Below are 27,517 nucleotides of genomic sequence, written 5' to 3' on the forward strand. Positions count from 1 at the left end.
ATTAGTAGCAATAGTCTTAAAACTTTGCTTGAAAAAGGTGTTTCAGATATAGTTCCATAACCAGAACAGTAATTTATTCTTTCATTATACATGTTATACACTGTGTTAATTTTGTTGCATTAATATTCCACAGGTAATAATAAATAAGCTACAGATTTTAGGAAGATTTGCATTGATGCATTGTATAGCAACCAGTATTTGCTTCTGGATGTGGACCATCATGCGTGAAACACTGCTTGCTCTGAATGGATATAGCAGTTCAAGTGAAAACTACATATCAGTGATGGAAAGTGAATCTCCTGTTGCTAATTTATTTAAAAAATTAAGATCAGTACTGGTGGGTAAGTATAAACTGAATTTTTTGTATATCTACAGAGGGAGGTGATTAGTTAGAATAAGCTCTATCTGTTTTGTTACTTACAAGTAAGCCTTATGGACTGGCCCTCTTTGACTTTATTCATACTTATTTGAAGGCCATTTCCAGATCATTACTTTCTGTAAAACTCAACCAATCCACCTTTGAAGATTTCCAATTGCTATTAAGTGCAAAATATTCATAATTATTAATTCAGTCATTGGTAGGCCAAGTGTGAAATGTAGAAGACTGGTAACTATTTAGTTGCTGGTTAAAATCTCATTAGTAGCTATACATTTTATTTTCTTTCATACCAATTCCATATTTGTTTACAAACAGAAATGTCAATTAACAAGTCAAGTACTGAATATATATAAACAAAGATGATGTGATTTACCAAACAAAAGTGCTGGCAGGTCGATAGACACACAAACAAACACAAACATACACACAAAATTCAAGCTTTCGTCAGGAAAGAGGGAAGGAGAGGGAAAGATGAAAGGATGTGGGTTTTAAGGGATAAGGAGTCATTCCAATCCCGGGAGCGGAAAGACTTACCTTAGGGGGAAAAAGGGATAGGTATACACTCGCACACACACACATATCCAACCGCACATACACAGACACAAGCAGACATTTGTAAAGGCAAAGAGTTTAGGCAGAGATGTCAGTCGAGGCGGAAGTACAGAGGCAAAGAAGTTGTTGAAAGACAGGTGAGGTATGAGCGGCAGCAACTTGAAATTAGCGGAGGTTGAGGCTTGGCGGATATCGAGAAGAGAGGATATACTGAAGGGCAAGTTCCCATCTCCGGAGTTCTGACAGGTTGGTGTTAGTGGGAAGTATCCAGATAACTCAGACGGTGTAACACTGTGCCAAGATGTGCTGGCCATGCACCAAGGCATGTTTAGCCACAGGGTGATCCTCATTACCAACAAACACTGTCTGCCTGTGTCCATTCATGTGAATGGACAGTTTGTTGCTGGTCATTCCCACATAGAAAGCTTCACAGTGTAGGAAAGGTCAGTTGGTAAATCACGTGGGTGCTTTCACACGTGGCTCTGCCTTTGATCGTGTACACCTTCCGGGTTACAGGACTGGAGTAGGTGGTGGTGGGAGGGTGCATGGGACAGGTTTTACACCGGGGGCAGTTACAAGGGTAGGAGCCAGAGGGTAGGGAAGGTGGTTTGGGAATTTCATAGGGATGAACTAAGAGGATTTCATGAAGGATGGATCTCATTTCAGGGCAGGACTTGAGGAAGTGTGTGTGTGGTCTGTGTATGTGCGGATGGATATGTGTGTGTGTGCGAGTGTACACCTGTCCTTTTTTCCCCCTACGGGAAGTCTTTCCGCTCCCGGGATTGGAATGACTCCTTACCCTCTCCCTTAAAACCCACATCCTTTCGTCTTTCCCTCTCCTTCCCTCTTTCCTGAAGAAGCAACCATCAGTTGCGAAAGCTAGTAATTCTGTGTGTGTGTTTGTGTGTTTTGTTAATTGTGCCTGTCTACCGGCGCTTTCCCGCTTGGTAAGTTTTGGAAAATATATAGGGAAACATTCCACGTGGGAAAAATATATCTAAAAACAAAGATGATGTGACTTACCAAACAAAATTGCTGGCAGGTTGATAGACACACAAACATACACACAAAATTCAAGCTTTCGCAACCGGCGGTTGCTTCGTCAGGAAAGAGGGAAGGAGAGGGAAAGATAAAAGGATGTGGGTTTTAAGGGAGAGGGTAAGGAGTCATTCCAATCCCGGGAGCGGAAAGACTTACCTTAGGGGGGAAAAAAGGATAGGTATACACTCGCACAGACACACATATCCATCCGCAGATACACGTCTGTATATGACAATCTTCGTGGTGCAATTCAGAGTGTTGTTGGCTGAAACTGTAGATACTGATTACAAGAACTTTATCCAGATCACTCTTCAGGACTTGCTACATGATATGCCACTGCAAGTAAGAGAAACATGTGGTTTGTGTAAGGTAGGTTGCCAGTATATATTAATTATATTGACTGAAGTGCATTGAATGATGTATAACATGTCAGAGGACTGGTTCCATGTTCTCCTGAAGTCAGTCATTTAGATTATTACTTCTTGGGGGCACCTAAATGTTTCTGAAACAAACATTACTCATACACAAACATTTCAGTTTATTATAGGACCATGAAAAACTGTTGATGTTGTGCACACATGTTTGAAAGAATGCAACATTTACAATATGACAGGGACATAAGGAATTAAATTAGCCAAATGATGACAGAAGATAAGCAATTGTCAACTATGACAAAATAGGATTACTTTTACTCGCAATCACAAATAACATCTACAGCTATTACAGATTTTGATGGACATTCTCAGACAGGTTGAGAGTCATAGTAAGGCTAACTTTCTGCTGATGATATCAAATTGAGGCCACTAATAGATGCAACTGGGACTGAAAATAAAATTGTTTCACAAGTTAAAAAGTGTGTGCAAGCAAGGGGAAGATGCTCTAAATATTTGAAATGGATTTATGACATGAGTACTTCGTAACATATTTTTTGCTGACAACTGAAAAATTAATATTCAGTATTTTTCCATTTTCTGCTGAAAACAGATTTTGTTAGCTTGTTATTTATATACAACAAGTTTTGTTTTGACAGTCTCCCTTTTTTAAGTAATTCTGCAATATACAGTTTTTTGTACAAAAGTATAAAAATTTAAGTTACATGTCTATGTCTATTTTGGTAGATATGGGTATTTACATTTTACATGCCACAGTTTAGTGTCTTGGAGTTGTGTTGAGAATTTTTTTCATTTCCTTGCTGTTGAAGTTTGCCAGAACATGTGATGTACTGAGGATGTAGCATACACTAATAAATACCTGTCATACTTATCAAACTCCATCAACAAGAATCAACTCTGCTTTCCCACAGAAGGGAAAGTGAACAACCTAAAATTAACAAATGGCTCATCTATTGAGGGGAACAGTCTCAGTCAGTGAATTACGAAAACCAACACATTATTAGTTTAAAAACACTTGTTTTAAAGACAATAGTTCACATTCAAAAAGTCAGCAATACATTATTATTTCAGTACAAATTGGTCACATGTCTGCCGGTGCAGTTTGCTGACAAGTTAGGTATTTGTGAATCCAAAAAAGATGCTATACATGTCAGTCCTAATGTCAAAATAAATATTCAAAAGGCCATACTCAGCTTGCATACCCAAGTGGTGCTTTGCCACCTAAACAACCTCATCCAGTCAGCATCCACCACTAAAAGACACTGAAAATGTTCCTGCATGCTCTCAGCTCTGTGGGTCATGTGACCCCCTACCCTAGTCAAAACTCGATCTGGGGCCAACCACATTTGGTCACAAATGGTCATTTATGTTTAACATTAAAATCATATTCTTTAAAATTATTTATCACAAAATTTAAATTTTTCTTTCATTCATAATTGTTATAAAATTCACTTTTTTTGTTTTTAGATCATTACATCACCGGAATCCACATAAACTAGTCAGGAGTCTTACTGTATTTACAGTTTCTGTTTTGACACTGCGTAAATTTTTTTTTAAAATACCAGTTTCTAGTTTCTCATTCAAAACACAGTTAAGTGTTATATGCAATAAAGTAGAACCGTTTCATTGTGGATGACCTGTCGTGGCACTTACATTTTCTACATAACTTTTCTCTCTTGTTGGAAAATTCTTGGTGAAATTTCCCACAATGTTCATGTTCCAGCAGACAGTGCTACAGCTGAGATATGTATTATTATGCAACACTACCCCCTGTTACCTTATAAACACTAGGTATGGTGTGCACTATTTTTTATTTGTACTTATGCCAGGTCTCCACATGTAACAAAAATGTTGCCACTTGGTCACCACTTGAGTTGTGTCACAGAAGTTGTATGTAGAAACACATAAATTCCTGTGGCAGCACTTTAATTACATCAATATTAGCCATGCCACAGAAGTTGAAAACACTTCAAGTTTGAGACACCATTTTTCTCCTCCCACTACTGATTGGTGTCAGATGTGACTACCATCTTTGAAGCTAACATGCCATATTTGATGTTTTTAATTTTTATACATGTCTGCTGTGGAGATATGTAGATTCAGTGATGCACCACATTAAGAATCTCTCTAAATCACATGTTTTGAGTATTGTTTACTATGTAACAGAGGTAGGATGTAGAAGTTTGGTGTATAAAGATTTATCCAATGTGATTATGAGCAGATAATGATTCATTTACATGGTGAGAGTAGCTGAAGTTTCTATTTTGTGATGCATGGATAATATTTGTGTGTGAGAATGTATAGCTTATTAGTGAAAGATAATTTATGGTTTCGCAGTAGCTCTCACTTTATTCTAAAACTGGTGAAAATTAATGCAATACTGCCAATATATTCAGATAATAACAATATAGTACCCAAAACTTTGATGTTCTTTAAATACTTGCCCAGTCGATTTGAGATAAGAACTAATAAGATTTCTGATGGCTGTATTATTTCAGACTGAATGCAATTTTAATAAAGGAAATCACCTGTATAACAGTGCCATTTAATGCACTTGGAGGAAGCATAGATCCAAAATTTGTTATAGAATAAATTTAACTTTTCGCTGTATATAATTGATGTAAGGTGCAAGAGTGAAAATATTGGTTTTTAAATGAGTCTTTAGGGCATCATAAATAGAATGAAAAATAGCATACAAAAACTTTGGAGTTGTACATTTGAGAACTTGGTATAGGCCTAAATATTAGAATGATGTAATCATCAATGTCAAATATTGAAGTTTTAACTGAGCCATGACTGCATCTTAAATATATCAGATTTTTGATAGAGCTCAAATCACACCTCTGCAAATACTCAATAGCTTTTGTTATCCAAAAGTATTTCACATATGGATTTCCATTTATGAGTGCTATGTCCATTGCTTTGTTTGATGGCACTGTGTTACTTGTGTGCAAATTGCACCTCCAAATCCAATGTTTGTGCTTTCTCTTCTACGTATTGTACTGTTGGCTCAGAACTAACACAGCAGTATGAATGACAATACCAATGCCTGTATGAATAATCACAGTGAACGTGTTATTGAAAACAAGGCTATGACAATTTTGGCAGGAACATGTGAAAACAGCAGCTCATAGCACTAATGCAGTATCAGCCATCTTGTCACTTGCTGTGGTATCACTTTTGTTGCATGTGGGCACCTGGTTTTATGTTTGTCTGACAACACAATCCACTTCATTGACACATATATGTTTACAATTCATATTCACAGAACTTCAGCATTAAAAGCTATACAAGGTGAGGCATTTAAAACTGTTTTTGGAAATGTATGGTAAAATGCAAAAGTTGTTTATCTCGAAGGGAATATTCAATGACAAGCTCAACCTCACTCTGCCCTACCCCAGGGGGCAGGAGGTAGGGGTCAGCTTTGAAATACGAACCCCCATTTTTTTTACCATGGATTCAGATTCTCCATGAAAAAATATATAATCTGTATATTTAACACTTTTTGTTGCATGATGGCACTGTTATTGACAAGAATGAAAATGGTATAAAAACAGATGAAAAATGATAATATCTCAAGAAATGGACATCATATTAAGATCTCAGGTGGTTAGAAAGGCATTATTCTAAAATCTTTAATGAGAAATCAGATTATTATAGCAAGAAAACTTGATTCTCCAATTAGGGAAGTACTTTTAGCATTACCCAGGAACAATGACTAGAATGTAGTAGTATTCTGTTCCCTTTGGGGTACTTTTTTAATGCATGTCCACTTGCCTCTCATCATCTGGATGCTTGTTTTAGGTGAGTTCTCTTGCCTCTCATCTCACCATTGGGGTGCTTGATTTAGGTAATTTCCCTTGCCTCTCATGTATCTCCATGATTTTACTGAAGCAGGTGTTTGCAATGATGCCCATTTACTGCAATACACATTGCAACCCTATTTATGGAAGTGAGTCCTTTTTCTCTAAATGTCTCTTCACTAATGTTTGCACATTCATTGATAATTCACTGCCGGACATTTTCTGGGGTCGATGGTACTTCCATTTAACATTTTTCCTATACTGCTTCCCACATGAAAAATTACCCATATCAAGTCAGGTGAATGGTCAGAGCAATTTTTGCTACCTCCTCCTCCAATACACAGACCAGGATGGCTTTGATTCAAAACTTCTCAAGATATTCGCAAATAGCCAAGTACCTAAAACAGTGTACCACACATTGACACTCCATGGGCATTGATGCTTGACTTGCCCTAGTCAGTGGGGATTCTCCACTGACCTATAATGCATGTTATGCTGATTTGATTGACCATGATTCATAAAATCTGATTTGTAAAATGTAAACTTTCACAGCTGGAATTGTCACAATTAATAAAATATTTCAGGCTATTATGCCTTGGTTTAAGGGATGTCACTTTGAAACCCAATGTTTTGTCCCCATCTGTGGAGGACATTTTCAAAGGGGATCACAGCTTTGTTGAATGTCCAATTCACACCCTGGCTTGCTACTAGCTGCAGCAAAATTCCACTTCTGAGAGCTTCCACACGGTGGCATTGTGTCACATGTTTTGAATACATGGGTGCAACTGGACGTTCTCGACTGCTGCCATCCTCTGTTACTATCATTCCATGGTGGAAGACATCTCCCCTCTTATGCAATTGCCCTTGTGCTCCTTGAGTCATTTTTGACACTTTTTTTTTGTAGTACCCAGATACCCCTCCCCACAACTACATGGAATCCTTTAAATGCCAGCTTTTTTTCTAGAGGTTGTCGAGCATCCTAGGCTGATTTTAGATGATCTTGTGTCTTTGGCGTGGATGTGTAATTTGCCAAGATATTGCGCTGTCTCAAGATTTTTCCTGTGCAGTCATTTACAGCCTTAATTAATGGCAGAAAGACTTTCAATTCCACCGGTGCTTGAGTATCACTATGATTTCTACGTGGTGGTCTTGACACACTTTTTTCCTCAGTGAACGAATAATAATCCTTGAGCAATGCAGTGGTGAGATATTTTAATTCTGCATCAAGCAGCTCTGGTACACAGATTTTCCTTGGCTATCCACCACCGTTTTTATGATGCCGTGCTTTTGCTGTGGGTGGTGGTTTGAGTCCTGGTGTAAGTAACAGTCTGTGTGCATGGGTTTTCGGTAAACTATGTGGCCCAAGCTACCATCTTCTTTCTTGAAAACTAGTACACTAGGAAAATTTAATCTTCTGCCTGCCTCCTTTGTAAACTGAACCTTCAGATTGATCCCATTCAGATGTTTGTGAAAACAATCCAGTTCCTCCCTACCATGCTGCCAAAAACCAAACACATCATCCACGTAACAGAACCAAATATTTGGTTTCTTGTTCACAGCTTCCAATGCCGCTGCTCTTTAAATTTTTCCACAAAGAATTTCACTATAATCGGTCTAAAAGGGTTCCCTATAGGGGCACCATCCCTCTGTTCACAGAACTCTTCGTGATGCTCAAGTGGAATTTAAAGTTTTCCCGCCATTCATTAAGGCTGTGACTGACCACATAGAAAAAATCTTGAGACAGCGCAACATCATGCTAATTTACACACCCACACCAAAGATACAACATCATCTAAAATCGGCCAAGGATGCTCACCAACCACTGGAAAAAGCTGGAATTTACAGGATTCCATGTGGTTATGGTAAGGTGTACATGGGTACTACAAAAAGAACTGTCAAACAACGAGTCAAAGAGCACAAGGGCAATTTCAGAAGAGGGGAGATTGGCAGACTAGCTGTTGCGGAACATGTTTTACAGCCAGGAAACCACCACATTCATTTTGATCAGACTCGAGTCCTGCCAGCCACAAACAGATACCACAAAAGGCTATACAGTGAGGCCATAGAGATTGTGAAACATCCCAGGAATTTTAATAGAAAGGAGGAGGTTATGAAATTGAATGAAATTTGAATTCCAGTGCTGAAGAAAATGTGTACCCGTCTTCCACCATGGAGTGATAGCAACAGAAGATGACAGCAGTTGACAATGGCCAGTTTCACTCGTGTATTCAAAACATGTGCCCGGGGAAATGGAATTTTGCTGTAGTCAGTAGCAGGTAAGGTTGTGAATCAGACATTCAACAAAGCTGCAATCCCCTTGAAAATGTCCTTCGCAGATGGGGATGAAGAGTTGGATTTTGAAGTGAAATCCCTTTGACCACGGCATAATAGCCCAGAATATTTTATTAAATTGTAAAAACAGATTAGTATGAGAAAATTATCTGTGAAATAAATTATCTAGTTGTCACTGTATCCAACTGCAAAAGTTCAGCTGATACTGAAAGCCATCCCCATGTAGTTCTGATGCAACAAGTTATGTAGATGACATTTGTATTTATGCAGTATGCACAGAACACTTGTTTGCAAAACTCCTGAAGCTCATGTGGTTTGCTGAGAAATAATGTGAGGATTTGCAGCAACTGCAGCTAAAACATTCCCTTCAGATGTTTCATTCATTGTAGGCCATAGTTGTACTCTTTATTAGATTTGAAAACTTCCAGATTCAGTTGGACTGTTTAATACTGCAAGTTGTTGCAGAAGGAACATTCCTATCAGGGAACAGGTTAGCATACCTTAGAAGAGCTTCTACTACATGTCTATTTGAATCAAATTAGGAGGAAATGATATCTATCCTCTCTGCTATCATCAACATTGTTGAACAATTAGGAAGAGATGTTTTCTGTTTGAATGATTGAAGTAAAGTAGAAAGCATCAGTTTGGCACTGCCTTCCTTGTCTGTAGCTCTTGGTAAGGCCACAACATCCTCGAAATAATAGAACTATTTCTTTGAAGCTGGAAGAGTCTGACCACAGACTGTGACACATGAATGCAGTCTATGCTTGATAGATGGTAATTATAATGGTAAAAAATGTATCACAGAAAATGGTAACAATTTCAAACACTTGCTTATTAATTTTCAATGGTTTTTAATTCATTTTGATTTTTGTCAATTACAGCATTATTAGTGCACTAAGAAAATGTTAATTACAGAAGTTATGTATATTTTCCCAGAGAGCTCAAATGCGCAATAAAAAATTTGTGTTCAGATTTAAGATATCAAAGTTGTCCCCCAAGCCCCACCCCTTTGGGATGGAGCAGGAGGATTGAGTTTGGTGCTACTGGATGTCCCCCTTCAAGATAAACAACTTTTATTAAAACCTTTTCGAATTCAATTTGTAGTTTTCCAGATATTTCCAAAACTAAAACTCGGAGGATAAGGGGAGGGGGCAAGTGAGCTCTTCCGTATTGCTCCATTGAGATACTGACTGATTTTAATGTTCTCCATTCCCTCCTTCCCCCACACAAACACACTAAATTTGCTTAAAAGCTGTTCCACTTAAAATATTGTAGGTTTTATTGCTTCTAGGGCCATTTGTGTTAAATGAAAAATTAAATTACTGCAAAAAGTCAAGCAATAAAGAAACAATACAAAGACTATTTTTCTTACCTATTCCTTCCAACACTGGTCCAGATCACAAGACATCATTTTTGTAATAATTTCACAGTATTTTACCATTATGTAATTTTGAGCAACCTTATTAAATGTGTCTACATTGTAGCTGAGCAGTGAGGTACCTCTAAGTGCCTTTCAGAGGAGCCGTGTTCAATTCCTAATACTATTAGGGAAACTTTTTTGGTGGGAAAACTGAAACAGGGAGCATGCAACAATGCAACATTGTGATGTCAGATGAGGAGCTATTTGAATAATAAGAAATGACTCCAAGCTCAGAGCTTGGAGAGTGGTGTGCTGATCTTCTGCCCCTCCATACCAAATCTAAATGCCACTGGCAGGTGATGACACTGTGACCAGTCAGTATCCCAGAGTCCCCAGGACCTGAATGTGATGCTTGTAAATTATTATACGTGTTGGTGCTATTTGATGATCACTACTGCCTCCTCGTAATATATGCTCATGTTACTATGTTCAAAATGTTTCACCCATCTTCTCACATTATAGTTAGAGTCACAAATGGTGGTGGTAAGCCTTAGGCTCATTCTGACCACTGTGGTGTGAACATTGTAACCAGTGTGAGCATTTGATGTGATTGTAGCGAGTTGTTCAGTGAGCTGTTGTAGCTGATGATGGTGGTAAGTGACAAATTCTACATAAGTAGGCAAAGAACATAGTTTGCAGGATACACTCTTTTTTCTTCAAGAACAAACCTCATCTATGTGAGTACCACAACATTCACAACAACACTGCAATCCCTGTCCATTGTTTGACCTCTGTGGGCCACCATCATTTGTGAATTGGACTATAACAGTTCCTCAAAGAAGCATTAAAAGAAGAGTCATTCCATTCTGATGAAGACAAACATCATGGTGCATGGATAGTTGCCATGAAAAAGAAACAAATATTGATGCAGTTCATATGCCATGGAGAGTCTGTATTGAGTGAGATGGTTAAAAATATTGTAACTTTAATTCGATTCACCCATATTTGTTGTATTTATATATGGTGAAAAAATTTGATTGAGAAGAAACTGCAAGTATAGTTTCTGACCCTTATACTTGTCTTTTCAAAAATAGCTCCTAATTCAGCATTCTGTAAGTACTCCATCATCAACGGGATGTTACACTTTAACTCCTCCCCATATCAAATAATTGTCAGGTTTTAAATTTCAGTACTAAAAATTGTGGCAAAAACAGAGGGTCCAACAATGAAGAAGGTAAGATGGTATACCACTTCAATAAGCATATTACATCAATTAGTAAAATCTACATTCCTTGAATACACAATCATTTTGTTACCTATAACATTTTCTGTTGATTTTAACTTTTTCTGTAATACCTGCTATTTTTCAGATGCGTTTCTGGAATCCAGCAATAACAGCAGTGTTAACACTTTTATTGATCCTTATTGTTCAAATTATACTGGAATGTCACTCATTTACCAAAATGTTTCTCCGTATTTATACCCTTTCTCAATTGAGTACAGTATTCTTATAGGTGAGTACTATTTGTGTAGTTAATATTAATGGCATAAGTTTAATAGATATGTGGTACAGTCACATTAATGTGTCTATTACCTATGTCCAATGTCAACATGCAATAAACACTCACAGATGGCAGGTAGCATCACTAGTGTGACAAAGGGACATGGAAAATAACGCCGTTGTGTCATACTGTGTAAATTGAGAGGTTTATTTAAAGTCCAAATGGGCATGATCATTGCCTTTGGAGCCAAGGGTGGAAGCATTTCCAAAATGGCTGTGTTTGTAAACTGTTTGTGTGCCACAGTGGTTAAAGCATAACATGCATGGCAAAATGGCACTATCCAAGGCAACTGTGGTGCACCACAGGCCACATATGATAGGGCTAAATGATGGCTGCAGAGATGTGTATGGCTGAATAGATGTGCAACTGTCAAGCAACTGACCACCCACATGAACCAAAGATCTGCCAACAGTGTCTCCTCAATTACGATTCAGTGAACGTCGCTGAACTTTGGCCTCTGCAGCAGAAGCCTCGTTCATGCACCTACAGTGATTGCTGTTCATTGGCAACGAAGGCTAGAATTTGCTTGCCAGTATCACAACTGGACATCATCTGAGAGGTAACAAGAGGCCTTTTCAGATAAATCATGGTTTATGCTCCACCACACAGATGGCCAGTGGTGTGTACAGCATGAAATATCAGGAAGCAAACACCCTGTGTGCATTGTGGTCTGGGGAATGTCTTCATAGAATTCCCAGTGTGATCTCATCTTCTGGGAGGGACAATGAATCAACACAAGTATTCTTGGAGGCCATGATCACCCATAAATGTAGTTTGTTTTTCCTCAGCACAATGGTGTCTAACAGCAGGACAGTGTAATGTGTCACACAGCTCCCAGTGTACGTGCATGGTTCGGAGAGCACCAGTATGAGTTTACTGTACTCTCCTGACCACCAACTTGCCCAGATTTAAACCCAATCACGATTCTGTGGGACCATCTTGGTTAAGATGTTCACACAATGGACTCTCAACTGAGAAACCTACTACAGCTGGCCACAGCACTGTTGTCGGCTTGGCTCCACATTCCTGTCAGTACCTTTCAGAACCTCAATGATGTCTTTCTGCATGTCTCACAGTGGTCCATGCTGCAAAAGGTGATTATTCAGGATTTTGTCAGTTGGTCACATTAATGTGATTTTTTCACATAATTATTTAAAATACCTGAATTTTAATTTCTCTAATGGAATGAAGTATACAAACACATTTTTGTCAATGCATAACTAATACATTGTTTTGAGCTACCTGTTAGATACATGATATTATGAATTTGAATTTATTATCTGCTGGTGATTAATTTTACTTTGTTATCTACTGCTTATTCTGAAAGAAGTTTTGAACTTGCAGTTGCAAGAATGATATACAGGGTGGCACATGAAATGTGTTACCATTTTGTTTTTGAATATAAACTTTATTGCCAATACAATCTGAAAGGAACATATACTACAATGAAGAGCCATCCATGGAGATTTGTTCTAACTCAGCACATGCTCAGTATGTCCACCATTTCGTTTCCCAATTTCCTTCAAACGAACACTGAAGTTAGTGATTACCCTACGGCACATGTCTTCTGCAATTTCACCGCAAGCTTGAAGAATAAATCCACACTGAATTCCATTAAATCACATGGATGTTTCGGGAAAATTTTTTCCTTTGGGTACCCCCAAAGAAAAAAGTCACACGGATTGAGGTCAGGACTATTGGGGGGCCAATTTTGTCCGTCATTGAAATGACCTGGAAACCTGAGTGAAATGATCTGCATGTCAAAATGCTCGTGTAAAAACTCCAACACAGTGTTTGCAGTACGTGACCTTGCTCCATCTTGCAAGAACCACTGCATGTTGAAGGGCAAGGCAGTAGCAAGAAGCTGTGCAATGAAGATATTGTGAAGCATGCTCAAATAAAGCGCGATGTTGACAGTTTCTTCAAAGAAAAAGGGTCCAATAAGTCTGTGACTGGAAATTGCTGCCCACACTGTAATCCTCAGAGCATAATATTGTCGTTCATAAAGCACTTGTGGGTTTTCATTGGCCCAAAAGCATACATTTTGTTTGTTAACCACACCGTCTAAATGAAAATGCGCCTCGTCTGAAAACTAAACGTTGTTGAGAGTTTCTCCCCTATCCTCCACCCACTGAGCAAACAGTAGTCTCTGCTGCTTGTGTTCTTCAGTGAGCATCTGTGCACAGGTCATCTTGAATTGGGTACATATGGAGGTCACTTTTAAGAATGCATTGAATGGAGCATCTGGATATTCCCAGTTGCACTGCTGCCTTTTTACACAATTTCCCGAGACTTCTCTGTACAGCAACACGTACCTTTCAATATTCTCCAGCGAACAAACCGGCTTAGGCTGAGGTCACTTCGCTTCCAATACTGTTCCTTCCTGTACAAATTTATCGTACAACCTGTGGATGGTCTTCTTGCAAGGGACCCATCGTGTGTTAAACTGTAGTCGAAAACACCTCCGAGTCACAACAAGGCTTTTCATTTCATGAAAAAGTAACACAATTGCCGATCATTGCTGTGTCGTCAGTCTTCCTTTGTCAGCCATTGCTGCTTACTAGTCTCCTAGCGGCAGTATTGTCAGTTACACATCATTTCGTAACTCATTTGTTTTTCCAAGCTCTGATGGTACTGCTGTAGAGATCCCAACGGAATATCTAATGTGCGCCGTAAATTGTGAAAGAAACGATTGGTAATACATTCGTGCGCCACCTTGTATATTGACTAAGAAAATAAGAATGCAAGTAAGCTATTAAGAGCAGCATAGTGAATGCATTATACTAGTCAAGATAGAAATGAAGCCAACACCTACCTCAGCAGCAAGAAAGAAATTGATAGAATGTACGATGAAGTGAAAGAAATTATTCAGATAGTTAAAGGAGAGGATAATTTAACTATGATGGGGGCTGAAATTCGATAATGTGAAAGGATGAGAAGGAAAAATAGTAGGACAGCATGGACTGAGGGAGAGGAATGAAAAGGGAAGCAACCTGGTAGAATTTTGCACCAAGCACAATTTGAGCATCACAGATACTAGGTTTAAAAATCATGAAAGAAGGTTGTATATGTGGAAGAGACCTGGAGCCACTGAAAGATTTCAATTAGATTACATAACTGTATAACAGAGATTTTGTAGCCAGATTTTAAACTTCAAAATACTTTTGAGGGTCACATATGCAGATAGGCAAGATATGAAGGATTTGGGACATGGACATTTTAAAAGAACCAGAGGCTGTTAAATTTTCAAAGGGAGCATTAAGCAATGATTTATTTAAATGAGGATAAGGGAAAAAACAGGGAATGAATGGATAACATTTACAGACAAAATAGTAAATCCAACGTATGATAAAATAAACAAAAAACGAGACCCAGTAGACACAAGATATTGTATCTAGGATGAAGTTTTTACTCTGCAGTAGTGTTTGAGCTGGTATCATAGGTTCAAGTCCCAGCCAGCACACAAACAGTTTCAATCTGCCAGGAAGTTTCATATCAGTCGACACTCCACTCCAGAATGAAAAATTCATTCTGGGAACAATCCCCAAGGCTATGGTTAAGCCATTTCTCTGCAGTAGCCCTTCTTGCAGGAGTGCCAGTCCCTCAAGTTATGCAGAACTTCTGTGAAGTTTTGAAGGGAGGAGATGAGGTACAGGCAGAAGTAAATCTGTGAGGTTGAGTTGTGAGTTGTGTATGGATAGATCAAATGGTACAGCACTTACCCACAAAAGGCAAAGGTCTGAGGTTCAAGTCCCAGACTAGCACATGTGTTTCTAACTTAGCAGGAAATTTAACAATGAATCTAGTTAACACAAGAAAATAAAAAATAAAATAAAAAATGCAGCAAATGGAGCAGGCCGAAGGAAATATAGGTGTATAAAAATGAGACTGCCTGGCAAAGTAGGAATGTCTGAATGAGAAAAGCAAGACTGTACAAGCATGTGTGCCTATGGGAAAGATAGATGTAGCATACAAGAAAATTAAAGAGATATTTGTAGAAGACAGACATCAAGAGGTGACATGGTAAGCTTGTGCTACGCAAAGAAGGGAAGACTGAAAAGTGGAAGCAGATGAGGAAGTAAATAAAGATGAGATGGGATACTACATGAAGAATTTGACAGAGCTCTGAAAGACCTAAGTCGAACAAAGTATATGACATTTCCTCAGAGTTGTTGGCATCCTTGGGAAAGCCAACCAAAACAGTCTTATCTCACCGAAAGTGAAAGATACATCAGACAAGTGAAGTACCCTCAGAAAAATGTAATAATTCTGTTCAACAGAAGGAAGGGGCTACCTAGTGTAAATATTATGAACTATCAGTTTAATAAAGTCATGGCTGCAGAGCCCTGACATGAATTCTTTAAAAGAGAATAGAAAAACTGGTAGATGCTGACCTCATGGAAGATCAGTTTGAGTTCCAAACAAGTGTAGGTATACACAAAGCAATACTGGCTCTATAACTTAAACTATGAGATAGGTTGAAAAAAGGCAAAGATATGTTTATATCAAGGTCGAATTTAGAATGAACTTTGCACTTCACAATCATTATTATTGTTGTGGTCTTCAGTCTGAAGACTAATTTGATTCAGCTATTCATGCTAGTGTATCCTGTGAAAGCATCTTTATCACTGTGTAACTAATGCAAGTTACATCCATTTGAACTTCCTTACTGTATTCAAGACGTGGCCTCTCTCTGCAGTGTTTACTCCCCATACCTGCTACCATTACCAAACTGGAAATTCCATGGTGCCTCAGTATATGTCCTACTAACTGATCTCTTCTCTTAGTGCTATAAATTTCTTTTTTCCCCAAAAGTACTTCCTCATCAGTTATTCAGTCCACCCAACCAATTTTCAACAGTCTACTGGAGGATCATATTTCAAAACCTACATTTTTTCTCTCTCTCTGAATTGCCTATCATTCATATTTCACATACATATAAGGCTACACTCTGGACTAATACCTCCAACAAAGCTTCCCTAACACTTAAATTTACAGTAGATGTTAACAAAATTTCTATTTTTGAAAGATGATATTCTTGCTTTCACTATTTTACATCCTCTCTGTTTCAGCCATATCTATTTTTTTGCTATCCAAATAACAAAACTATTCAGTACTTTTAATTTCTCACTGTCTAATCTAATTCACTCAGTATCACCAGATTTAATTTGACTACATTCCGTTATCCTTGTTTGTTTTACTTTTGTTGGTGTTAATCTTATAATCACTTGTCAAGACACTATTCATTTCATTCACCTGCTCTTCCATGTCCTTTCTATCTCTGAAAGAATTACGATGTCATTGGCAAACATAAAAAAATTTATTTCTTCCCCTGGACTTTAATTCCATTTTCCAATTTCTCCTTGATTTTCTTCACAGCTTGCTCAAAGCTCCTACGATCATGCTCTGACATGAGCTCCATTCTCTCTGGCCTTTTACCCGCCACAACCAGAATAACTTTTCATGATTCTGAAATATCCTTGTCAGACTCTATGTTCCTTCTGCACCCATTTCCCTACCCTACAGCTCCTACCCCTGTGACTGTTCCCACTGTAAGACTTGCTCCATGCAGCCTCCTACCACCACCTATACCAATCCAGTTACTGTAAAAACATATACTATCAAAGGGAGAGCTGCCTGAGAAACGACACTTGAGGTGTACCACCTGTTACATAAACATTATTCAGCCTTTTATACTGGTACAACCACAATCAAGCTATCAGTTAGGATGAATGAACATAGACAGAGGTTGTATACTGGCAACACAAAATATGCTGTTTTGGAGCATGCTCTACAACATGACAGTTGTGACCTTGGTGCATGTTTCCCCCAGACACCAGTTTCTCAGAACTATGTGGAAGCTGACATTACAGCATGTCCTTGATTCTCTCCACAATTTCTTTGGTCTCTTTCTCAGTAACTATTCCTTTCTTCACTCCCTTTTACTTTTCTGTTTCTTTCATTAGCTGAAGTGCTTATTTTTCTCCACCCTCCACCACTATCACAAACAATGCACTTAGCTTTCCACTCTTGTTAACTAGTGCATGATGTTTTCACAGTATCCTCCATCTTTAAGCTCTCAGGTTTTCAAATCTCATCCAATGCAGTCCCCAACAATCAGTCTTTACTTCTCATTCTGTCTGGCAAGTCTCCCGCATCAGGTGGGGGTCAATGTTTCCGAACTCCCCTCATTTCCTAAAGCTTACCAGTCCTTTTGCTTCACCCCTCTTCCTTCCTGGTCAATCTTTCTGCAAGAAAATGGAGCCACTGGCTCCTGAAGCTTGTAAATTTCAGTACCTTTATATATATAGGTTCTCCTGCTGCTGCTTGGTGAGTATATTTTTTACCAATCCAATTAAGTTATATTTTCGAAACTGGATTACTTTCATTAACATATATAAAGTAATTTAGAAGTATTTCAGTACTTATCAGTATCAATAGATTTGATGTTAGCGTAACTTGCAGAAGTAGCTTGCAATGACTGAGTATGCCTCTTAACTTAACTCATTCGACATTCCTAAATACTCTCTCCATGAAGGGATTTATGGAACATGATGGATGAATTTATGAATGAATGAGTTAAGTGACCTCTTTTCAGAAACTACATTTTTCCTTTCTGTTAAGATGGTCATGCTAAATTTATAACACTTCCACCAACAATGTGCTCTGCTGAAAAGATCATGTATCACTGTCAGATGAGTGAAGACTTGGCTATGCTGTACAACAACTACAGAAAACTTGGATCTAAAAAGAGCCAGTCATAAAGCTTGGAGACTCCTAAAACATCTAAGTAATGAATTGATCCATCTATGACTGCTGTACACCATAATATTGTGGCCAATAAAATAGCACACCAGTTACTGCTGAACGGGAAGGGAATCCAAAAAGCCTTAATTGCAACGAGAAGTGCACAGGAGGAGAACAATCTGGATTCAACATTATTCAGCATGGAAGAATTTGATAATGCTATTAAACAAAGTAAGAATGGAAAATCAGCTGGCTTAGATGATATATGAACAAAGATATGGATTCTGCAACTCTTTCATAGTTGCGTGAGCAATGTTAAATCCAAAAAATGTGGAGGAGTTGAGTGAGTGCTTTGCTGAAACCTGGTAAAAAAGGAAACAATCCAAAGAATTTTAGACCAGTTTCATTACTCCATCATCTATACAAACTGCTGGAAGAATGATCTTAAATCACCTCCTACCTGTAGTTGACCCCCCTGCTGATATCTCAACAAGCTGGATTTCGTCCTGGTAAAAGCTGCACTGAACAAATGCAGAATCTCACATAGTTCATAGAAGATGGGTTTAAAGCTTGTAAGACGGCAGGGGTGATATTTGTTGAGTTTTCAGTGGCCTATGACACTGCCAATCACGAACTTCTATTACTCGAGGTATGTGGTATGAGCATTGCAGCAATGCAGTTCATTGCAGTAATTCTGCAAAACAGGAGGTTCTTCGTTGACTTTCAAGGGCAGTGCAGTTGATGGAGACTACAGAAAAATGATCTTCCCCAAGCAAGCATATTGGCTCCAGTCCTATTCAACATGTATACAGATGATCAATCTATAGCCCCCAAAACCAGGAGTTTCTTGTATCCTGATAACCTTGCTCTTGCCACTCAGAGCTCAGACTTTGAATCAGTGGAGAACACCCTAACAAATACCCTTGAAGATCTACCAAGATACTGTACCACAAATCAGCTTAAACCAAACCTCTCAAAGAGTCAAGTGTGTGTTTTCCAGTTAAGAGATAGGGAAGCTACTCATATGTTGATGATAGTATGCTCAGGAGTTGAGATACAACATTGTAACTCTCCAAAATATATAGGAGTTATGCTGGATAGACCTCTTACTTTCAAGAGACACTGCATGAATTGCAAGTTGAAAGTTTCCACCAGGAACAATCTGTTGAGGAAATTGGCCAATAACAGTTGGGCAGTCCACTTGAAATCATCCAAACCTCTGCACTAACATTAGTCTATTCTGGTGCAGAGTGCAATTGTCCTGTATAATTTATCACATACCAAACAGGTAGACGAAGTGCTCAGTGATACCTACAGAATTAGAACAGGTTGTTTGAAATCTACTCATCGCAAATAAGGAATGAAAGATAGTGGAATAAGAACAAACTCATTCCCTTTATGTGCATAAACTTCATGTGCAGCAATTGAGGTCAAGGAAGAGTTTCCTCTGAACATCAAAGGTACTTACTACCACTGCCAAAAATGCAAGGGTGCAACTCTGGTTGGAAAAGAGTTTCTGAAACTCTACCTCCCAGATATGGCAAGGAATGAATGATCTGGAAATCTTTGAATAGGCTAATATCTTGATTGGGTAGATCAAGGTGTAATATGACAAGATGGGGCTACAGTACAGAAAACAATATTAAGTGTGATTTTGGAGAAGTCCATACTGTCTATCACCTATTGCAGTGTTGACTGTGTCCATCTTCCTGCATTACAGAAGACCTCCACTAGCGGCCGAAATGGATTTGAAAAAGCCAAATTTTGGTCAAAGACTATTGTGACATGTTAACGGTTCACCTATGAGACTAAAAGACAGCAAAGTGCGTCTTTCAGGTTTGTGTTTGTTAAGTTCTCATATGGAGATAATAAAAGAGATGAATTTGTAACCCATAGATAAGTGATCTTGAACAAAAAAGGAGAGAGGGAGAGGGGGAGAGAGAGAGAGAGAGAGAGAGAGAGAGAGAGAGAGAGAGAGAGAGAAGAAGAAGAAGAAGAAGAAGAAGCTATGGTAGTCTGTGCAGTTACACAAAGCCACTGTCGCAGGATGACGTAATGGTTAGTGCAGCTGCCTAATGAGTAGGCGACCTGGATTCGATTCCTGGCCTTGGTACAAATGTCTCTGTAACATTTAGTTTCACGTAAGATATATTATTGTTACCCATAAAGTGTTTCTCAAATTTGATTACATCTTTCAATTCATGGTTTAGTTACAGCTTCTGCATCACCAAGAAATCAGCACAAAGTTTAATTAATTCCATATGTATTTATTACAGCCCATTGAACATTTAATATTAAATATCAATGAAAATTTTTATTATAAGTGACAGAATTTGATTTTTCTATACTTTAAATGAATTAATTTATCAAATAGAACATCTTTTGATGTATCTCAGTCATAAAATAGGCTACCATCTACTTAATTGTTAATTACCACCCAGTATCCATTTTTTAAATAAATTTTAGCATTTTGTAGATTATCATATTAGATGAGTTAAGGACTTTTCTTAGCCCAACTTTGCTTCACCCTAAAAGAAATCATATGGTCAACTGTGGATCATTAGGGACCAAGCTGAAACACAGACAGGGTAAGGATGGTGAAAGTAATAGATTGTAGGCTTTCTTTTAAAAATAACCATCAGGGCATTTGCCTTTCACAGAATTAAAAAAATATGGGAAACCTAAATTTGAACTCTGCACCTCCTGATATTGAGTGCAGTATCTTAACTACTCCACCACCTCATTTGGTTTCTTCTGTATAGTCTAGAGTTTTGTTGCCCATATCACATCAGTTCAAATAAAAATTAACTGTAGTTACATTTTGGATGTGAATGTTACCACTGATGGAGGAATCGTTAAAAGAATCACAAAACAGTGTCTACTTTTTTTTCAGCTGGTGTTTTGTACATCATTTGGCAGAATATAGGGCAATGCGGCACAGTGACAGGAGGGCACTGCAAGCTCTTGATGAACCCTGAAAGCAGTAATTTGTCCATTCATGTTGACTGTCATTCAGCAAATAAAGGACTCTTTGCTGGAATCATTGTGCTTTTAACTTCTGTCGTGAGCATCATACTATTTTTTGTTGCAGTCACTGATTCGTAAGTGCTAAAACAACTAACCTTCTTCAGTAGAATAGTGAAGCATTTTTTTACACAAAAAACAGACTATTCTTTGTTAATGTGCCATTTTTATTTTACTAACTCTCTTATTTACACTACTGCTACTACTACTACTACCACCACTACTACCACCACCATCACCACCACCACCGTAATGGTGAAGTGCCATACAATACATATAAAAGAGATGTTTGTACAGTTCAGTCCTGTTCTTCTGTTTAAAGAGACTATAATTTATGTATTTTGTATTGTTTCAGAAATTATGTGACTATTGGAGTGGATGTACATATGTGGACAGAATTTGCAATTCTGATTCTCATGACAGTTACAGTCTTGTTTGCATACTGGCAAATAATAACTTTGGATGTTAATGAACACCCTATATCACTCCTAGATGATTTGTTGCTTGCAGTCTGCTTGCCAGCTTATTTCTTCTATGCAATATTAAGCCTTTATCCATCTGTTGTATACAGTGAGATAGTCTTTAGTACCATCATCTTGCTTCGGGTAAAGTATTTTGTTTTTTTATGTTTGATACTCTAAATGACAATTATCTTCAGAATTCTAAAAATAGTTCTCTGTGGGAAACATAATGAATCAAATATGGCAATTAAAGAACCACATCTTTATTTTGCAGTATAATGTACAAATGTATATAAGATAATTTAAATATTTGCAACAAAATTAGCAAATTGGATCTTTTTGTTGTGTTTTATGTTTTAGAATACTTACTATAATAATGATCATCAAAGAGTGTTACCTTCTAAAACTTTGGCCTACCATGTGGAATTTAATTATTGCGAGCATATAAACAGTACAATATTGCATACTCTCCGCAACATGCTAATTATTCAAGTTAGTATGTAGAATATACTACATTAGATGAACACTATCAAGAGCTCAGAAAAATATTATCTACGTAGCTACAAAGATAGCAAAAGCAGATAAATGCAAGAACTATAGCAGGATCAGTTTAACAGCTTATGGATCCATATTCCTGACAATGTTAATGAGACAAGTTGTAAGTAAAACCAAGGCTTTTTCATAAGATTTGTTGACCTACAAAAAGCATTCAACAATGTGAAATTGTGCAAAATTTTGTAAATTCTCCATAAAATTGCTATCAACTAGACACAAAATGGGTAGTATACTATGTGTACAAGTACCAGGAAAGAGAAGGGAAAGAATTGAAAAGGGTTGTAGCAGGGGTGCAGTTTTTCTCCGCTTACTGTTCAACCTGTACATCAAAGGAGCAACGACAGAAATAAAAGAAAGGCCTATGATTGAGATTAAACCCAGGGTAATTGATATCAATGATAATATTTGCTAATGACAATGCTGTCCTCAATGAAAGTGAGGAATAATTACAGGAACTGTTGAATAATATGAAGAACCTAATGAGCACAGGGTATGGACTGAGGAGTATGGACAGAAAAAAGACAGAAGTTATGATAAATAGCAGATAGTCATGAAGTTAACATCAAAAGCATCAGATTTTAGATAAAGTGGAAGAATTCTGTTACCTTGGGAGCAACGTAACAGATGATTGAGCATCTGGTAGAAGGGTTCATGCCGGGGGAGAATATCCATGGTATAATGTCAGTGTAAAGAATTTTCTAAAGAAGCAGCAATTACTGTATAACACATGGAAAACTAAGCATACAGTTATAAACAGAGAAATGCTGAGTGAAACACACTTGGCTATCAACAATGTAATGCATGAACCCTTCAATGACTACCAAAGCAGAATATTATCAAAAGATCTCTCACAAAACCCAAAGAATTAATTCAGGTCACACGTAAAGGATGTTATTAGTGAACTGAAATTGAGGGTAACAAATCAAACACAGAAATGCTTAACTCTGTTTACAAAAGTTCCTTTAGAAAGGCAAATCCAGTACTAACATATTGTTGCTTTAGCTAGTCTGGTGTGATGAGATCTTGTTCCTGAATTTTGGTTCCGACTCAATTTTAGAGGGATGGTCATCGCACCGTTCAGCCTATTTACAATTTGAGAGTATGCTCACCTGGCAGCTTACTATTATTTGGACACTGAATGTTGTGTCTTCTGTCCATCCCCACAATTAGGTCTAATATGATGTACTTTGTATATCTACCTGAAGATGTGACTTTAAGCTATGAAACTGGTTCTGTTTCCAAATAAAGAGCATTACACACATTTGTTTGCAGTTTTCATTTCACACGGCCCTGAAAGGCATTTATCAATCAAATTAAGTAGATGCAGTATTTCCTGATTTCCAAGAAGCATCTGACTCGATACTACAACAATATTTGTAAACATAAATATAATCTATCAAAAAATGTGTGATTGGATTGAGGATTTCTTGGTGGGGAGGTTGCACCATGCTACCTTCAATGGTGCATCATTAACAGATGTAGAGGTAACTTCAGGCGTAGAGGTAACTTCAGGCATGCTCCACAGAAGTGTTTGGAGAGCCTTGTATTTTATATTAATGAGCTGGTAGATAATATTCATTGTTCCACAGATTTATGGTTTCAACGTGTCATTGTGGTCCAATAAATATCTACCAAAAGAAACTTCCAGTCAATTGGGGCCATGAGTGAGCCTGAACAAGTGAGGATGTGGCAAGATCAACTCTAATGACAGTTTTATGACAATTTCCATTTTACTTATAATCATACTGCCCATCTAGTTTTTTGTTTATTTAAATTGATGTTTCTATTTTCCATGGGATCAGATGATAAATCCAAGACGATAATTTTCTCTTCTGCACAATGTTTCATTGTTCCATCTAATGCTGGTTGTAGATGGATAGACAAGGATTACAAAACAGAAAATGTTAGCACTGACCACCTCCCAATTCTTGACTACCAAAACGAAACAGTTGAGAAGTGGTTCCATCTGACACAAACTAAGGATACCTGTGACACATGTAACATAACTGACATAAACAGATGCATCCCCTCTCACAACAGATTTTTCCTTAGAGTGGGTGAAAAAATAGGAGCCAACTAATATCATCACAGGCACTGTAGAACACTCACATTGATAAAATAAGTATGCATCAAGGAATATTGATAACATCAATACAGAACTCCAATATAAATACTGGTACTCAGATTGCAAGGAAATTTTAAAAGTTTTAATACTCTTTAAAGTATCATGTTTTCAAGTTATAATACTCTTTAAAGTATCATGTTTTCTTATGTACTGGAGTATTTTTGAAACCATGTGCACCACTAATTAGTCATGTATTGCTCCACCCTTTTAATATAAAAGAAAAAATGGCTACATTCCTTACCTATTCAAACAGGCTGCTTTGAAATACATGAAACATCAAACTATTGATCCATCTTTCTCCTGCCGGGAGCCACCCTCCAGAACCCTCATCCTCTTTCTCAAAAACTTAATTTTGAAGACAATTGAGTGATCAATGTGTGCCAACAGACATACTAAATTCTTCAAGGTTTGATTTCTCAGTAGAATATTCTACAAAATGATCTATAGCTTATTCAGTCTTCCAAACAACAAGCTAAGTTGACAAATTGGAAAACGTGTGTCCATGTGTGTGTTCCATTATTTTAGAAAAGCATTTAGTTATAGAAATGAAATTAATTGGTGGAATAGTTTACTTATTTTCTTTGTTGTGCGTCAAATTAGCAATCCAGAAATTAACTTGTATATTTGAAAACTGATTTTTCACTGCAGCTCATATTCAATGTTAAACTGCCAGTTTCCACATAGCAAATTGTGTTTGATGGTTCACAAGGAACAAATAGGGATCTCAGCTCTGATAGGACTGCACCTACTATACACCGATAAGCCAAAACATTATGACCATTGCCCACCACAACGATGGGTGCCGCTAGTTGGTATTGTGGGCACATGATGTATTAACAAAAGTAGTGGAGCAGACATAGACTGGAGACCATTCTAGCAAAGATATGGGTTGCAAATGGGAAAATCCATTGAGATAAGTGACTCTGACAAAGGACAGATTATGCTTAGCCTGTGAATGAGTGTCTTGAAATTAATGCAGCTGGTTAATGTTCAAGTGCTATTGTCATGAGCATCTATGGGAAAGAGATAGGAGGATAGTGAAACTACTATTAGACAATAAATGGTTGGATGTCAACACCTCTTCACAGAACATGGGGTTCGGAGGCTTGTCCATTCTGTAAGGTAGGATGGATAGTGATGTGTGGCATCTCTGTTGAAAGAACACAATGCTGATGCATGCGCAAGTGTGTCAGAGCACACTATTCATTGTACACTTGAATATGGAGCTCCACAGCATGATCTGTAGCACACCATCCCTGTGTGTTCACATGTTGACCCAATGACATTGTCATTTATGACTGCACTAGGCCCAGGACCATTGGGATTTGACGTTGATCAGTGGAAATATGCTAGCTCTTTCAGTGAATCACATTTTTGCTACACTGGGTCAATGGTCATCTCTGCAAATGCTGCAGTAAAGGTGAACGGTGGCTTGAAATGCACAGCGCGCCACAAACACCAGCTGGTGGAAACAAATTATGCCATGGGACACATTCTCCTGCACTTGCTTGCGACCTGTCACAGTAATCAAAGACACGTTGATAGCTGCAAACCAGTTGCATCTCTTCATGCTTTGAGGTCTTTGTGCTGACGGAGATGCCATCTTTCAGCAGTATCATTGTAAGTGTCTCAGAGCCAGAACCATGCTCAATTATTTGAGGAGCAATATAGTGAACTCACATTGATGCCTCAGCGACCAAATTTGCCTGATGTAAATCCTATGGAACCCATCTGAGTTGCTATCGGGCACCATCACCGCGTACACAAATCAAAGGCCTGTTATTCACATGAATTATGTGACCTGTGCATAGACATCTAATGCCACATACCTCCACAAACCTACCAACAAACCTTTGGATCCCCCATATACAGAATCACTGATGTATTTTATTCCAAAGATGGACAAACAAGAAGATGGTCATGTTTTGGCTCATCAGTGTGATTATGCACTGTCTCCAGGCTCATGAATACTCCATTTTATTTTTGTTCCATGGAGATAGAAAAATACTGTACTTAGCAGGTAGTGAAGTCTACTGTCACACTGTAAATAAAAGCTATTCTCTACCTTTATTTTACTGTAGTTACATGATGAATATCCTTTTCCTCAGTAATGTTACCTATATTTACTTTTTATATTATTATCACAACCTGATTTTCATCTTGGAATAGTCTATAATTATTATTTCTTACAGGTCTTACAAGTGCTAATACAAACACCATTCATCATTGATGGTCTTCGCCGCTGTAGCAACACTAGATCACTTCGACAGAAAAAGCCAGGACGTGAAGTTGTGACGCTTTTGATAGTGTGCAATATTGCATTGTGGATGATGCAGACATTTGAAATAAAATCTAGTGGTACAAAGGATCATAGATACGATTTTTATGGGAAAAGAGCATGGACAATTATAGGACATTTGCCTATACCATTAATGATGTTCTATAGGTTTCACTCTTCTGTATGCTTGGTGGACATATGGAAATCTGCATATGAGCCCGGAGAATGATGACTGTGTATCATCAGACTAAAAACTGAATTAGTCAAACTGGATGCAAGCAGTTATGTGAAAAAGGAGAGAGGTGTACTGAAACTCTCACTGCTAAATTCCATATGAAAAATACTCAGTCAATAGTTATAAAGTAGTATGTATTTATTTTCATTGTATTGATTCTTTTTTAATTGACTGAATGAGAACAGACTATAGTTGTTACTTTATTTGAGAATCAGCAATCATTAATATTATACTGTTGTCAGTATTCGTTAAACTTTGTTTAATGCTTACATGTGATAAAATCTCATTTATGAGCTATGATGGATTTTCATTGCTGTTGATAACAGACAGTAACTGTATGTTTCCCTGCGTGTCTTTCTTTGTGGAACAAAGTGTACTATCCTTCTTTCCAGTATAATACTTAGATAATACTGATTTGTATGTTATATTTGTGTTCACTTTGGTCAGCAATGTATAAATATCACCTTCAGGTATTTAGCTAGAGTAATAAATGTTATTATGAATAAAACTTGGATAAATTTATAATACAGGGTGTTTAAAATTATTCAGCCAACTTCACAAAACTTTATCTTGTAAACAAAGGAAGATAAAAACTTCGGGTATATTTTAACTTATTCATCACAAATAAAAGATTACCCTACTGGCAGTTGTAAATTGCCCATTCAAATGGTTACTGGTACGGGTCTCATTGATTTGCTTGCTCGTTCA

At 37.7% G+C, this 27,517-nt stretch overlaps 1 protein-coding gene across 1 annotated transcript in view; it reads left to right on the forward strand.

Annotated features, from left to right (window-relative positions):
- LOC126354659 (proton channel OtopLc-like) overlaps window positions 1–27,317 on the forward strand; it is a 220,498-nt gene extending 193,181 nt beyond the window's left edge. The window contains exons 14-18 of the mRNA XM_050004434.1: window positions 134–341; window positions 11,193–11,336; window positions 21,025–21,232; window positions 21,511–21,760; window positions 26,489–27,317. Of these exons, the coding sequence (XP_049860391.1) occupies window positions 134–341; window positions 11,193–11,336; window positions 21,025–21,232; window positions 21,511–21,760; window positions 26,489–26,803 (1,125 nt within the window). The 3' untranslated portion in view covers window positions 26,804–27,317. The remainder of the gene's footprint in view (window positions 1–133; window positions 342–11,192; window positions 11,337–21,024; window positions 21,233–21,510; window positions 21,761–26,488) is intronic.
- Window positions 27,318–27,517: the final 200 nt, after the last annotated feature.

This window comes from Schistocerca gregaria, chromosome 3 (assembly GCF_023897955.1).
Source record: "Schistocerca gregaria isolate iqSchGreg1 chromosome 3, iqSchGreg1.2, whole genome shotgun sequence".
NCBI classification, from domain to species: Eukaryota; Metazoa; Arthropoda; class Insecta; order Orthoptera; family Acrididae; genus Schistocerca; species Schistocerca gregaria.